This window comes from Crinia signifera, chromosome 8 (genome assembly GCF_055691185.1).
Source record: "Crinia signifera chromosome 8, ASM5569118v1, whole genome shotgun sequence".
Lineage (NCBI taxonomy): Eukaryota > Metazoa > Chordata > Amphibia > Anura > Myobatrachidae > Crinia > Crinia signifera.
The window spans coordinates 53,536,561-53,551,884 of record NC_139224.1 but is presented as its reverse complement, the minus strand read 5'-3'; the positions used below and the strand labels follow the sequence as shown (position 1 = coordinate 53,551,884).

Here is a 15,324-nt window from a genome sequence, read left to right as displayed (position 1 = left end):
TCGACTTGTGTAGATTGAGTGTGCTACTGTGTAAAGTCTATGAAAGCACGTAGTGAATGTGTATAACTGTTTAACAAATACCTACCTTAGCATATATAAGCAGGTCTTAAAAAGATTCTTACCTTAAATTAAACAAACCTTTAAATGTAGAGAAGTATAGAAAGATAAGCTTCCAATGTGTTTGAGTGCTGTGTGTGGCTTGCAGGTAGTGAAATCATGGTTTTGACTTAATAGACTGCAGCATTGCTTATTACATTCAGGTGTATGTGTTTGAGTAGTAATCAGCGTAAATTAGCAAACCCAGGCGCACGCTGGCATGCGGTATCTGTAGGGGTGGTCTGAGGTGGCGGTTGGCGGCCGCCTGTTTTGTGTCCGAAATGAACGGTGCTTTAGGCGATCGTGCGGTAGTAGCACCGTTCATTTTTGGTGCACACCCCCGTGTACGCCCATATTTACGCCCATTTTCCCTCATTATTTCGGCCGCTCTCCTCAACACGCCCCTATGCCGCCCCCAATGCCCGTACTCTCGCGTACAGGTTTTTTCGCACGGAGAGACCCGTCCGTAAGCGTTGTGGAGTGTTCGCGCCTGCGCATTGGCGATTGTACGCATGCGCAGATCATGAAAAACCCCGGAACGTACGCGTACGGCCTGGCCGCACCAACCAGAATAAGGCCCTAAGTTTGCAGTGTAAATGATTGCCGCTTTAAAAACCCCCTGGAGATTTCTTACCGAATCTCTCATCCTATTACATTTCCCTATATGTGTTTGGAAGTAGGCTTAATACCTGTGTCACCTGTAAAGTAAACTGACTACACACATACAGTGGATGAGACCATTTTGTGTGTCCAAACATTTTTTTTATCCTATCAAAGAACATCATAGGGACTTTGGGAGTGTGGGCAGCATAGGTGCCGATTCTGTGGTTGCTCAAGGGCCCGAGCACCCACGGAAATTGATGAGCACCCACGGGCCCGAGTCCCGCTGCTGGGCCGCCATATTAACTTGCTAATTTGCGGCTGCATCACCCACATTGCCGAACCCGCCACCTGGGAAACAGTATGCCGGGAAGAATGTATTCTGTCCATGGAGTACCTGCACTGTGGGGGCATTTATGTACCTGCACTGTGGGGGCATTTATGTACCTGCACTGTGGGGGCATTTATGTATGTGGAACTCTGTTGCCGTAATTGGAATATTGGAGACAACTGTGCTCCGTAATATAGATTGGTATTATTTTGTGGCCACACCCCTTCCCCATGAAGCCACTCCTCTATATTTTTGGCTTCAGCACCCACCAGCAAAAACATAAATCGGCACCTATGGTGGGCAGGACTGTCTGATGTTATGACATCATGTGGTAGTAACTTAATGCTCCTCTTGGAAACGTTTTTGGAGTGCCAGGGTATCTTTATGGGGCTCCTTGGGACCTGGTGGCACCTATTTTGCCTTGTGAAAAATACTGCCACTGATTAAGCACCACTCAGCTTCACAGTCATACAGTCAAGAAACAAATAATCTGATCTATTTACTCAGACCAACCTGCAGCTGCTTAGGGGGACACTCAATTCCACCAAGTATGAAGACTTAACAAAAAACACAGATTAGGCAGCGCTAGTTGGATGATATTTTTTACTGTAATATTTTTTTTACAAATAAAACAATATAAATAATATATACATACCTCCCAACTGTTTAGATAGAAAAAGGTGATTTCAGACTGTGGCGCTCACAGGTAACAATGTGATAAGGTGAATGAACCTTACATAAGGGGATAACAAACCCTAATTAGACCAATTGTTTGTAGGTCACAATCCTGTGTATTCAACAGCTCCTTCTTTCTCCCCTAATTAGACAAGCAGGGGAGACACAATAAAATACACCATAGTGCAGGTCAATAACATTTAAAAACTTTTAATACAAATTTCGCACTTACAACAAAGTGACTTTTAAAACAGCATAAGACAGGGGTCCCATATGGCAAAGCAGCAGGCAGATGGTAATATCCACGAGTTCCCTTCTGGGTTCCTTAGTCCGGAGTAAGAAGCCACAGCCGGGGGTCACACTCTCCACTTAGTCTTTCAGGGTCCACGAGTCTACATACAAGCACGCTTAACGCATTTCGGAAATGGTTTCCTTCTTCAGAAGCGTGCTGAAGTGTCCATACCAGTATCAAATACATAGCAGCTGGTGCTGAGCACCGCTAATCGGCGTACAGCTCCCGACTTCCGGCTGTAAAAAACATGGCGGTGCGTTCCAAATAAAGGAAACGCGTCACCGCTCATACTCCGTTTACCGGAAGTATGTATCTCAAATCTTTATACAGGGAAACAATATGGCGGTGCGTTCCAAATGAATGGAACGCATCGTCACACCGTACAGAGGCACAGATGAAAAATTATATCATACAGCGCCACGCTCCCGCATTGACTTAAACAACTGTTATACAGGGAGATATAAATAGAGGGAGACATTCTTATTCTCATAAATCCCCATACATAATAAAAATAAAAATAAATTTTACAGCAATGCTTCACAGGGAAATCGGCAGCCGTTAAACAGTAATCAGGTTCCATTGGTATAAGTACTAAAAAAAGAGAGACAAATATTAGTACATCATATAAAATATTAAAAAATATATATATAAGACACCACCATGCACTATGAAAAGAGGAGAATAGAGATACCTCCCAACTGTCTCGCTGTGAGGGGGGGTGCAGTCGGAAGTCCCCTTCAATCTGACAGAATAGACGTCTATTCAGCCTCGCAGTTGCGTCCCTATTCTTCAAATGAAAAATTTGGGAGGTATGATATATATACAATAATAGAGTTATACAAACTAGCTGTATTTAATGTGTGTTTTTTTGTTTTGTTATATATTAAATAAATTTAATGTTTCTGTAATTTCTGGTCTTTGATTCCATCACTGCCCAATTATGTTCTTTTTATGCACTCCAGCATTATTTGCAGCAGCATAGCATTCAGAACCGTAGTTCTAAGTATTAGATCTGGTGGTATTCTAGTTACTGGGAAAGGCAGATAGTCATGAAATGTATTTGTGACATTTACTGTGTATTCTTTATAGTATCCAGAAGGAATTAAGAAGTATGATTATATCCCAGGATTCGCAATCAGAGGTCTTCACTATGATATACAGAAGGTAACTAGAGTCACTACTGTATATTCATAGACACCCAAATAATAAAAGAGGCACCAAAGGTCTCTTTTATGGCATGGAGAGTGGTAAAAATGCACTGGAAGGCAGGATCCTGGTGCCATGTGTCCCAGCCAGCAAAGGTGTTCTATGAAGCCTTCCTTACAGGGCAGACTGGGGCACAGGTATTCCCTCTACACACCTGCATTTTGTTAAATATTCTCTATTCAATAAATTAAATCTAGAGCCCCATACAAGAGGATACAGAAAAATATATTTAGCGGAGAAAAGGCTTTCTAAGCAAAATATATATGTTCGCTGATTAGCGAGCAGCTTAGCACCACACTCTCGCTGGCCGATTGCCCAATCCCATTCGGTAACACTGTCTTCCTGTCGGTGACTGGATTGTGTTTACAACACACATGCATTTTGTTTTGCTAATCCCCTTCACACATGCACGATACAAACGGAACGCATGTGCAGTCATTTGATTATTGTTCGATTCGCGAATTCGCTGATTAGCGATCCATGTTGAATTAGGCCCATATGTAGGCTTTTATTTTACTGAGCCTTTTACTAGCAGAGAGTGCTGGGATTTGTTGTCCTATAACAGATGAAGCAGTGGCTTAACAATAGCACCGCAGAACCCACAATGGCATTGAGGCGCTGACTAAGTGTGGTCACCAGGTGGTCTGCGGGGGCTATTGTTACGCTGCCATCTGGCACCGCATCTGCTGTGGCCGGGAGTCAGGACTCACAGATTTCCTAGCCTGCATTCCGACGCTCTTCCTGGCTTGGCCTCCTTATGAAAAATGTTCCTCACAAAATGGCCACCACTTTACTGCAGACAGTTTTTGAGGATGCTAAAAGAGGAGGTGGCCTCCTCTAGCATCCTTAAAAACAGTCTGCTGTTAGGGGGCGGCCATTTTGTGAGGGATATTTTTCATAAGGAGGCTGATCCAGGAGGAGCGTCGGGATGCAGGCTAGTAAATCTGCGGGTCCTGACTCCCGCCCACAGCAGATGCGACGGCAGGCCAGTGTCCCGTTCACAGGGGTGAGGAAGGGCGGGGTCTAAACTGGGGGGGCAAAATTTACCCGAGGGGGGGCGCATCATTTGTACGCCACTGATTGTCAGACTACTATAATACATATTCTGTATGAACAAAGCACATAACTCTGAGATAGACCCTGTGTACGATAGAAATGAAACACTATCATATAGATAGTTACTGTACTTGCTTTAAACATTTATCATGTTTTAATGTTGATACTATACATAAAACAGACAGTTATGACATACTTACTAATTTATATTGGGCAGAGTCTACTGATGAAGATCGATGCTTTCCATTATATACAACTGGGAACAGCATACAGGTAAGCGTGGTCATCATGTGATCATTTATTTTCTTATTCTGACACAAAAATCAGTTATTCTGGGACATTAATAATTATCAATGTTATAAAAAATATTGGACAGGTGTATCAAGATGGTTCCTTCAAGACCTATAATCAACTTGAGAACGAATATAGGATCCCAAAAGGGTTCTTTTTTCGATACCTACAACTTAGAAGTAGATTAGGAAAAATCATGGGGGGTAGGTTGGTGAATATCCAGGATTCCCCGATAAAAAAAAATCTTGATGCAGGAAAAAAAGATTAGGGTATCAGGGATATATAAAATATTGTTAAAAGAACTTAAGATCCCCACATATGGAAAAAATGAGACAAAAATGGGAGGAAGATGTGGGTAGTATATCCGATCAAGAATGGGACCAGGCAATGGCATCACATACCAGAGCAACGGAATCTATTAGATTTCAACAAATTCAATATTTCATAATTCATAGATCATATATCACGCCAGTAAGGCTGAGACAGATCGATGGAAATAAAAATGATATGTGCCCGAAATGTAGCTATACTCAGGGCACCTACCTCCATATGTTATGGCAATGTAATAAATTGAGGGAATTCTGGGAGAAGGTGGGGAATATAATGATGGAAATAGGGTTAGCAAAGTCATTAGTAAATGTCAAAACGTGTATACTGGGGATAAACATAGAGAGGGGAAGGACTGTGCATGATAACAGAATAGCAGAGCGACTGATAACCTTGGCCAAGGTGCAAATAACGAGAAAGTGGATGGCACATGAAGGCCCAAATATAGGAGAGTGGCTGAACTTGGTGAACATCACTGAAGCTCATGAGAAATTTATGTGTATAAGAAAAACACAAAAAACAAATAAGCACGATATGATATGGGATAAATGGATAAAGTCAAAATATTACAAATAAGTGTAGGCACATGAGAGAAGCGGAGGAGTATAGACACTGAGTGAAATGAGCACGCACATGTATCAACACAAATAATAGAAGAATGCACAAATATGGTATAAATAGTAAACTCAGATGATAAATAGAGGGGATAGAGACAAACAGAAAACCATGAACCAAAGATGAGAAAGTGAGATGAGGTTTAAAAGGCAGGGGGTGGGGGGCGGGGGGAGGGGGGGGGAGAAACGGTATGAATGGATGGTCCAAGGGGGATAAATAAGAGTGAGAAGAAAACAAATAAGATAAGAGAAGTACTGTTATATATGCAACAAGAATATATATATGCTTGAATGTATTGGTATGCTTTTGTAATGTTTGGTATTTATGTGAAAATCAATAAAGAAAACTGAATTAAAAAAAAAAATAATAATAATTATCAATGTTCCAGAAATGTCACAATTAAATCTATTATAAATCTGAAAATCACAACCCCCATAATCCTCTAGTGTTGGCATCTATGTCAAAGATACATTCTAAACTGTAATAGTTATCAGACAAAGATGTATTGTGTATAGTGAGTGTTCATTTATCAGTGGCAGGCCCTGAGCAAATGAGTACATACTGTGTCCAAAATCACTTCAGTCTTCCATAAATCATTCGTTTTTGTTTGTTGTAAGTCTGGGAATCTTGAAAATCCCACCGTCTGTGCCAGGTTGGTTCTGTGCCAGGCTGACTGTGCCAGCAGCTGCACTGGTTTTCACCATTTTCCTGCTTATTAATAGTTTATACCTTTCAATATGCTCAGTGATGTGACCTAATTATGTATGTTCTCTTCTACAATAGGGGTCTCAAGCCTGTTCCTGATGAGGAGGTCTTAGAGTTATATGGGGGTACCCTGCATATCCCTCTCTACGAGCTGAGTGATTTCTATGGGAAGGTAATCATTCTAAATCGGTGAAAACTGTGTTTGCTTTCAGGTTCTGTATTTGCAACCTGAAAGCAATGTTTTCTGTGATGAATGGCTCAGTGAATATAAGCAATTATTTGTGACGTTAAACTTTTTTGTATATCCAATACTTCAATTATTACAAACGGTACTTGTTTCCTAGCACGGCCACAATCGCATTGATCTTGTGCCCTTAATAGTGGTATGCGATGGCCCCCGATGCGATGGACCCGATTTCCCATTGAAATGCATTGAAAAGTTAAAAAATCGCGTCGGTCGCGTCGCATGCGGCTAAATAAGCATTAAATGGTCCCGACGCGATGCCCCCGATTTCCCATAGGGAACAATGTTAAATGGCTCAATTTACCCAAATCAACAGGGAACAATGTTAAATGGTCCAGAAACCCCCAAAAACACCACAGAACAGTGAAATGGCCCCCCAAAATTAGTTAACGCCACCCCACGATCAACGTGAACCCGAAGCGTGGCGAGCGCAGCGAGCCCACGAGGGGCGGCGGTACGCGTCCTCCGACCTTTTCATACCCCCACTATCCACGTCGGCGTGGAGTTGAGAATAGAATAGTGTGGCGAGCGCAGCGAGCCCCGCGAGGGGACGCGGATACCTTCACAGGTAAACGCGTCCACTCGCGGGCTTCACAGGTGTCCGCGTCGCCACGGACACCTGTGAAGCCCGCGAGGGGACGCGTATAACTGTGAAGGTATCCGCGTCCGCTCGCCACGCTTCGGGCTCGCCACACTATTCTATTCTCAACTCCACGCCGACGTGGATAGTGGGGGTATGAAAAGGTCGGAGGACGCGTACCGCCGCCCCTCACGGGCTCGCTGCGCTCGCCACGATTCGGGTTCACGTTGATCGTGGGGTGGCGTTAACTAATTTTGGGGGGCCATTTCACTGTTCTGGGGTGTTTTGGGGGGTTTCTGGACCATTTCACATTGTTCCCTGTTCATTTGGGTAAATTGAGGCATTTAACATTGTTCCCTATGGGAAATCGGGGGCATCGCGTCGGGACCATCGCATGCGATTTTTTAGCACACATGCGATGCGACCGATTTGATTTTTTTACCTGCGATGCCCCCGATTAGAATCGGTGTGGCCGTGCTAGGAAACAAGTACCTTACAAACTAATATATTCACACTGGATAAATTCTATAGGCAAGTGAAGTTACAGGAAGGAGCATACAGTAATTCAGCATAGAACAGACTCTTGCAAATGCTCCAGTGGTTCCTACCATAGCCCACACTCCAGCCTATCACTTGGGCAGCTTATCCACCATCAAGAGCATTTACCCTTTGCCCTGGAAACCCTTATATGAGGAGATCGCAGGTGCTGCTGGTTACCTAGCCTTGCATCTGCTACTGCTCCAAGTCCTGGTCTGGATCCTCCACATTACTCTCTGTGGAGATATGCTGTATCTGCCACACTCCTCCCCCCCTTAGCTTCAACCACCCTGGTGAAGATAGTAACTTTTCAGGCAAGCTCTCTGCCTCACCCACCTCTACTTGTGTCATCCGCCTGGGTACACAGCACTTCAACACTTTCCAGAGGTCGCCCATGTCACCTTCTTCCTCCTCCCCTAGCTTGTGGGCTAAAACCTGTCACAGCTCAAAGTAAAAGTACATTGCAGAGGCCGTCATTTTGACGGGCTGTTAATTAGTTCATTAATACGTTTTCTGTTGTGCAGTTTCTGTTAAACTGACACAGAGAATAAATCAACATATACCCCTTTCATATCGCACCTCAAACCTGGGTTCTTGCCAGGTCAAGTGTTAAAGCACCAATCCTTATAACCCGGGTCGTCTAACCTGGTAATTTGACCTGAGTTCTAAAAAGGGTTAAAAGGGTTAAACCCGGGTCGCTTGGTGTATAATGGGCAACCCGGGCTTAATGTGATAGTGCCAGAGACGGGTGGAACCCGGATAGAGATCCTGAGTTTGATCTGGCATAGCGATGTGAAAGCAGTAATAGAGTATGGCAGGTAGAAGATCCTGATCCTAGAGTGGACCCCTACGCTGTATCCTCGGTGAAGAAGTGCCATCTGCTTTAGTTGATTTTAAAGTCCTGATTATCAATTTTGCATGCAAATATAATTCATTTGTGTTTTTTATTGACTTGCATCTGACCTGCAATTAGCTTTTGCTATCATAGGGCGAGATGTACTAAGCCTTGAAAAGTGATCAAATAGAGAGTGAAAACCCACCAACCAATCAGCTCCTGCCTATCATTTTTCAAACACAGCATAGAGTATGGCAGTTAAGAGATGATTGGCTGGTGGTTTATCACGTTCCAGTTTATCACTTTTGAAGCTTAGTACATCTGGCCCTAAGAGACATATACCGATGAAGGAAGGGAAGGAGAAGAGCCAAGGTGACACACCGACTCTGCGGATGCCCACTTCATATGCATCCAGTCACTGGGGAATTATGGTTCCCATGTAGAGTGGTATTTAGGGAGAGTATTATGCAGAAGGGAGGTGAGACAAACCCTAGGAGGAGTGGGAGATATCCATCTCCTAGCTATGAGTAATTTAGCAGCATTACAAATGTGCATTATTAACTCTGAAGAAATGAAGAAAAACTACCAGATGGTCTCTAGGTACTTTACATGTTCGGGAAGAATGAGAAAAATGTCCTAACAGTCCTGAATTATGGGGCATTCCCACTAGATATGAAAGAATGTGCCTACTAGGCTGTAGTTACACTGTGTTTTAAGTGTTTTATAAATGGGTTTCTTTGTACAGCAGAAGGAGAGACGGCTTATCAAGCAGAATTGCAATTGTACTCTTGTAATTATGAGTGAAATACTAAAGGGGTACATTTAGTTAAGCTTCGCTCACCACCATGCCTGCAGCATGCCGAGCGCAGCGAGCCCGCAAGGTTGCGCTCATCATGCTGTCTGAGTCCGGACAGTCAGGATAATGACTGTTGGGATCCCGACTGTCGGAACCCTATACCACACCCGCAGCCTGTGCCTGTGACATGTTTTTGTTATATGGAGGAGGAGATACATGAGCACCCTGTATTATTTTGAAGAGTAGTCTCCTGTGTTTCCTAGGGTCCATCGATGAAACAGTTCATGGACATTTTCTCTCTTCCGGAGATGACTTTGATCTCTTGTGTAACCGATTTCTTCATCAGCAATGGCATTGACTTCGACCCAGTTCATCTTTATAAGGATACAACAGTAAGTGTCAGAGTATAATCTTAGAATACATTGTTTACATTGCTATTTACTGCTATAAAAATGACTGTAGAAATTGCAATTTTACAAGTCTAGAAGTCTAGTCTAGCTAGCTGTACTGAATGAGGCCCTATATTACAGTATGCTGCTGTTTATGTTTAAGTTGATTAATATAAAGCATGGGTCCTCAAACTGCAGCCCTCCAGATGTTGTGAAACTACAAATCCCAGCATGCCTTGCCACAGTTTTAACACTCCCTTATAGCAAAACTGTGGCAAGGCATGCTGGGATTTGTAGTTTCACAACATCTGGAGGGCCACAGTTTGAGGACCCATGATATAAAGGATCAGATAGCCAACTTTTCTTTGCAGACCCTGCAAGCGGAATAATAATTCCCTGATCTGTCTTTTTCTGTCTTTCCAGGATGCAATAGGAGATGTCCATATCAAGGGGATGATGTATGAATGGATAGAGGAGGATATGGGTAAGTCCGGCTGAAATCATTCTGTATATTATACTGGAGATCGGCGCACCACATGTGAGGTCTTGCATTCAGCATGTTCTGTTCGTGACATTAGCCCCAATCACAGAGCAGCGGAGGCCTAGCCCAGATTGAGTGTTGGCATGGCTTAAAGTGGTCATGCAGAGGTGGGGGAACAATTACACCACCTAATTCCCCCCCTCCCTCCATTAGGCAGAGACAGGGCCAGTGATAGGGTATTTGGCATCCCCCTGCAAATTAGAATGCTTTTCTGTGAGAATTACTGTGCAGGGCCAATGTGGAGGTTAAAATGTTCCACCTTACCATGGGCGGTATTCAATGAGGCTGATTCGCCAGGTTTTTATGGCGATTTTGTGCTGTAAGGCGAATTTCTGACTAAAACGGTGAATCACCCTATTCAATGACCAGATGGCGAATACATTTCAAGGTTTTTTTCGCCATGATTCACCGAGTAGCAATCGCTATCTTTTTATGGTGAAGTGGAAGGTGAACTTTTAAAATAAAGTTTTTTGCTTTTTACAATTGGTGTCAAAAAATCTGGAATTTTATTCTGAGGAGGGGCATGCTATTTTTATTCATGTGCTGTAAGCACATGAATATATATTTAATAAAAAAATAATAATATATATATATATATTTTTTACACAGACCAGCCAGCAGGGGGCCGGAGCCGAGCTGCTCATTAGATATTCATATATTCACTTCACCCGATCATTACATATTCATGATCGGGTGTAGTGAATATACGCGGTCCCCTGCTGGCACCCCTGGGGGGCAGCCTGTGCTGCCTGGCACCCTGGGAGCCCACCTCCCACCCACAAACATTCTGGGGCAGGCAGGGAGACTTCCATCTCCCTGCCTGCCACCGTCCTCAGGCTCCCTGCGGCGTTCGCCGCAGGAGCTCATATTCGCCGGTCAGGGGCAGCGAGCCCCTGACTCGTTGAATACCGGAGCCGGCGAGGCTCCGGAACGCGGCAACCAGTGGCGAATGTGCAGCGAATCCTAAACAGGATTCGCTGCACGTCGCCGGTATTCACATTGAATACCGCCCCATGAGAGGTGGAGGAACTCCGTTCCCCCTCACTTAACCCCTTAGTGTTGGCTAGAATTAATAACAGGGCACATATAACAGGGCACATATAACATGGCGTTAAAGCCGTATAACCCTAGAACTAATAGTGTTATAGCATATAGCAGAAATCCATTAGACCAGTGGTTCTCAAACTTTTTTGAATCACGGTGCCATTGAGTATCAGAATATTTTACATGGTGTGCCTAGGACAAAGTTTCTTATTGAGAAATTTAAAAAAATTGTTCTTAGAAGTCATCCTAAGACTCCACAGATGTGGTGAGGGACGGAATTTGCTTCTGTTTGTCCATATGTTTTATGACTGGAAGCCACAAACTCTGGTTTTGCCTTTTTCATGGACCATAAATAATTTGAACTGGTCTAGACATCAACATACAGCACACAGTTTGGTAACCACTGCATTAGACTCTAGAGCAGTCCACTACTATTGGGTCTCAAAATTAAATAAAACTTTGGTACTTCTTTACTTTCACGGTGCCACTAGATAGGACAGATAGGACAGATAGGATACTAGATAGGATACGATTTGTATGCGATTTGACATAAGATATCGCATAAGATATAGGATAAGATTTACTATCCATTTCATTACCCCACTATCCACTAGGGCGTGGAGTTGATTTTATATAGCGTGGCGAGCGCAGCGAGCCACCGAGCCCGAAGCGTGGCGAGCGGACACGGAATGTATTTTATGGAATTGCATGCAAATGGCATGCGATATTGGGGACTTGCTTTCAAACAACATCCGTGTCCCCTCGCGGGGCTCGCTGCGCTCGCCACGCTTCGGGCTCGGTGGCTCGCTGCGCTCGCCACGCTATATAAAATCAACTCCACGCCCTAGTGGATAGTGGGGTAATGAAATGGATAGTAAATCTTATCCTATATCTTATGCGATATCTTATGTCAAATCGCATACAAATCGTATCCTATCTAGTATCCTATCTGTCCTATCCTATATCTTATGCGATATCTTATGTCAAATCGCATACAAATCGTATCCTATCTAGTATCCTATCTGTCCTATCTAGAGTGGCGCCGTGAAAGTAAAGAAGTACCAAAACTTTTTGGTACTTATATGTTAGTTGGGCGCCCACTAAGTTATTTGCTTAGTTTTCTGCGTCCACTCGCCACGCTTCTGGCTAGGTGGCTCGCTGCGCTCCCCACACTATATAAAATGAACTCCATGCCAACATGGATACTGGGGGTATGAGCATACTAACTATAGCGGGCGCCCAACTAACATATAAGTACCAACTTTTTTGTTAATTTAATTATTTATGTTTAATGGGCGGACCCATGTCCAAATCCTGAGTGCGACCCGACATTTGCGATGTGAAAGGGGTATTAGTCTGCTGCTGCCAAAGTGAACCCTGGTTTCCTCTGCAAGTACTTCCATCTCCAGCTACTGGATATCACCATGTTGTCAGTGATCAGCTGACCACTATTCCACCAACCACAGACTTTGTTTCTGTCAGCTTATTTACACAGCCAGTCACAAGTGAGCAATAGGGGATAAAAAGACAGCCTTTGGCTCCAGAAAGCTGGACAGAACAATGTCATTTTCAAGAGTAATAGACACCTCCTGCTGCATTTGAATTTTTGTGGAGGGAATTGCAAAGGCACTTGTGTGCAGCTCTGCAATTCCATCCATCCCTAAATCAGGCCCCTAATGCTACTGGCATAACAATAGTCCCGCAGACCCTGTGGTCGCAGGGAGGAGCTGAGTAAGTGTGGGTGCCACGGGTCTGTGGTGCTAACGATGTGCTGCACTGCTGCGAAGGCCCGTGACCAACTTTACCCCTCTGCTTGCAGCCGGCTCTCCTCCTGGCAGGCTCCTGTTAATGAAAAATAGCCCGCACTAAATGTCCGCCCCCTTACAGCAGACACTTTTTGAGGATTCTAGAGTAGGTGTCGCCTCCTCTAGCATCCTCAAAAATGGTCTGCTGTTAGGGGCAGCCATTTTGTGAGGTTCATTTTCATAAGCAGGAAGTGAACCAGCCAGGAGCAGAGCTGGGACGGCATACAAGTAGATCTGCGGGTCCCAGCCACAGACCCAGTGGAGGTAAACAGCGGGGCTACGGCAGGGTTGGGGGTTGGGGGGGGGGGGGCGGACTTTATTTAAGGGAGGGGCACTGCTGAAATTTCCGGCGGGGGGGCACTCAATTTATAGTTCCGCTACTGCCTAATTCTCAAGTCATACGTAAAGCCCCAAGCTTTCTTCATCTTGCTTAATCAAGAATTCCTTGAAATTAAATGTGTCTAATAAATAAAAGGTAATAATATTAATAATACGCAGTCCGGCCAAAGGACAATAATTTAGTGCAATATAATTGTTTATAATGCATATTTAAACTTCTTTTCATCTATGGCTGATAAAAATACAAATAGATATGAAAAGTAGCTTAATTATTGATCCGGAACACTTGCAAACTGCAACACTTTCCTCATTATGGGTCAGATTCTGTAAGCTTCAAAAGTGATAAAATGGAGAGTGATAAACAGCCAGCCAATCAGCTCCTACCTGCCATGTCACACACTGTGTTTGAAAAATGTCAGACAGGAGCTGATTGGCTGTCTGTTTATCACTCTCCATTTTATCACTTTTGAAGCTTATAGAATCTGTCCCTTTGTGTTGTCAAATACGATGTGACCACCTTACTGTTATACTAACTCTTTGGGGAAATTTGCTAATTCTATTTCAAATGCGATGTATGTTACTATGGGCAACCAATAAGATACTATATTTTATCTTCTAGAAGATTCTAAACAAGAAGTAGATTCTGATTGGTTTCTCATAAGAACACCCCATGTGAAACAGAACTCCCATCTTAGTAAATAAATGTCCCCCTCTGTCTTTGGAGCGGCAGATGACTTATAGCGATGGTATTGATTGCAATAGAAAATATTGAAAAAACATATTCAATGTCTGTAAATGTGAAATTATGTATGCAGTGTCCATATGCCTGGAGCATTGCTAGCCACATCACATTTTGCATTATTACAGTAAAGGCCCATATACAATGGGCGACTTTGAAAGCCACTCGAAACAGCAAGTTTGAGCGGCTTTCAGCACAAAGCCGCCCAGTGTGTACGGCCCGGCGATGAACGGTGATACGCGCTCCGGCATCACTGCCGGGAAAGCCGCTCATCTGCTGGTATTACCAGCAGATGAGCGGCTTTGAGGACGGCTTTGTGTAGCCCTGCGCTATGCAAAGCCATTAGGCCCTCGCTGACGGCGCCGGGCAGGGGGAAACCGCTCATTGTGTATGCACTGAGCAGCTTTTCCCCCAGCAATTGCAACGGTCATTGATGTCCATATACTCTGGGCATAATCGCCCAGTGTGTATGGACTTTAAGAAAAATGTTTTATCTACATAATGTGGCAATAACAGCATGTGTGCAACTACCTCTCTCCTCTCATTTCAGAGCACTACATTCTGCACGGTGAGGAAGTCTATGCAGTGTTGAAGAGATTAGTAAATCACAACAAGAAACTATTCCTGATCACCAATAGCCCCTTCACTTTTGTGTAAGATTTTTTTTTTTGTACAAATTAGGCAATGTGTATATAAACGATTATATATAATTATAAAAATCTAATAATACTCCAGTTGATAATAATACAGTAGCAGCAGACTTATAGTGTGTCTGTACACCCACACCTAATCAATTGATTGAACTTGAGTCCCCAATTGAAAACAAAATGGAATTAAGTAAGTCTTGCGCTATATGACTGGGTGAATCACCATCAAACAGTATAATATAATGATATTACTTTATATAAAGTTCAATTTAAATAGATACTATCATTGCAGGTGGCCACCTATCATAGAAAATAAGTTAAAAAATAAAATAAATAACCAGAAAATTGTATGTTTACAAGTGTGTACAATATCACTACACACCTTCCAATATCACTACACACCTTCTGCTGAGCGATCTGTCACGGACAGTGTTCTCAAATGAGAGAACACTGGCGATAACTAGATTTATACTGCATGCAGTATAAATCTAGTCACATACCTCCCAACATTTGAAAGTCGTAAAGAGGGACAGTGAATGCGAAGCAGGGCACCGTAGGCGTGGTTTATGACATGTGGGCATGTCTTGGAACACACAACGGGTGTGTCTTATAACAGCCAGTGTGTGTGGTCTAC

The 15,324-nt window shown here is 43.5% G+C and overlaps 1 protein-coding gene across 1 annotated transcript in view; it reads left to right on the top strand.

Moving 5' to 3' along the window:
* Positions 1-15,324, top strand: part of NT5DC2 (5'-nucleotidase domain containing 2) — a 53,701-nt gene that overhangs the window by 17,786 nt on the left and 20,591 nt on the right. The window contains exons 3-8 of the mRNA XM_083156382.1: positions 3,084-3,158; positions 4,474-4,529; positions 6,273-6,366; positions 9,450-9,578; positions 9,999-10,059; positions 14,594-14,696. Of these exons, the coding sequence (XP_083012508.1) occupies positions 3,084-3,158; positions 4,474-4,529; positions 6,273-6,366; positions 9,450-9,578; positions 9,999-10,059; positions 14,594-14,696 (518 nt within the window). The remainder of the gene's footprint in view (positions 1-3,083; positions 3,159-4,473; positions 4,530-6,272; positions 6,367-9,449; positions 9,579-9,998; positions 10,060-14,593; positions 14,697-15,324) is intronic.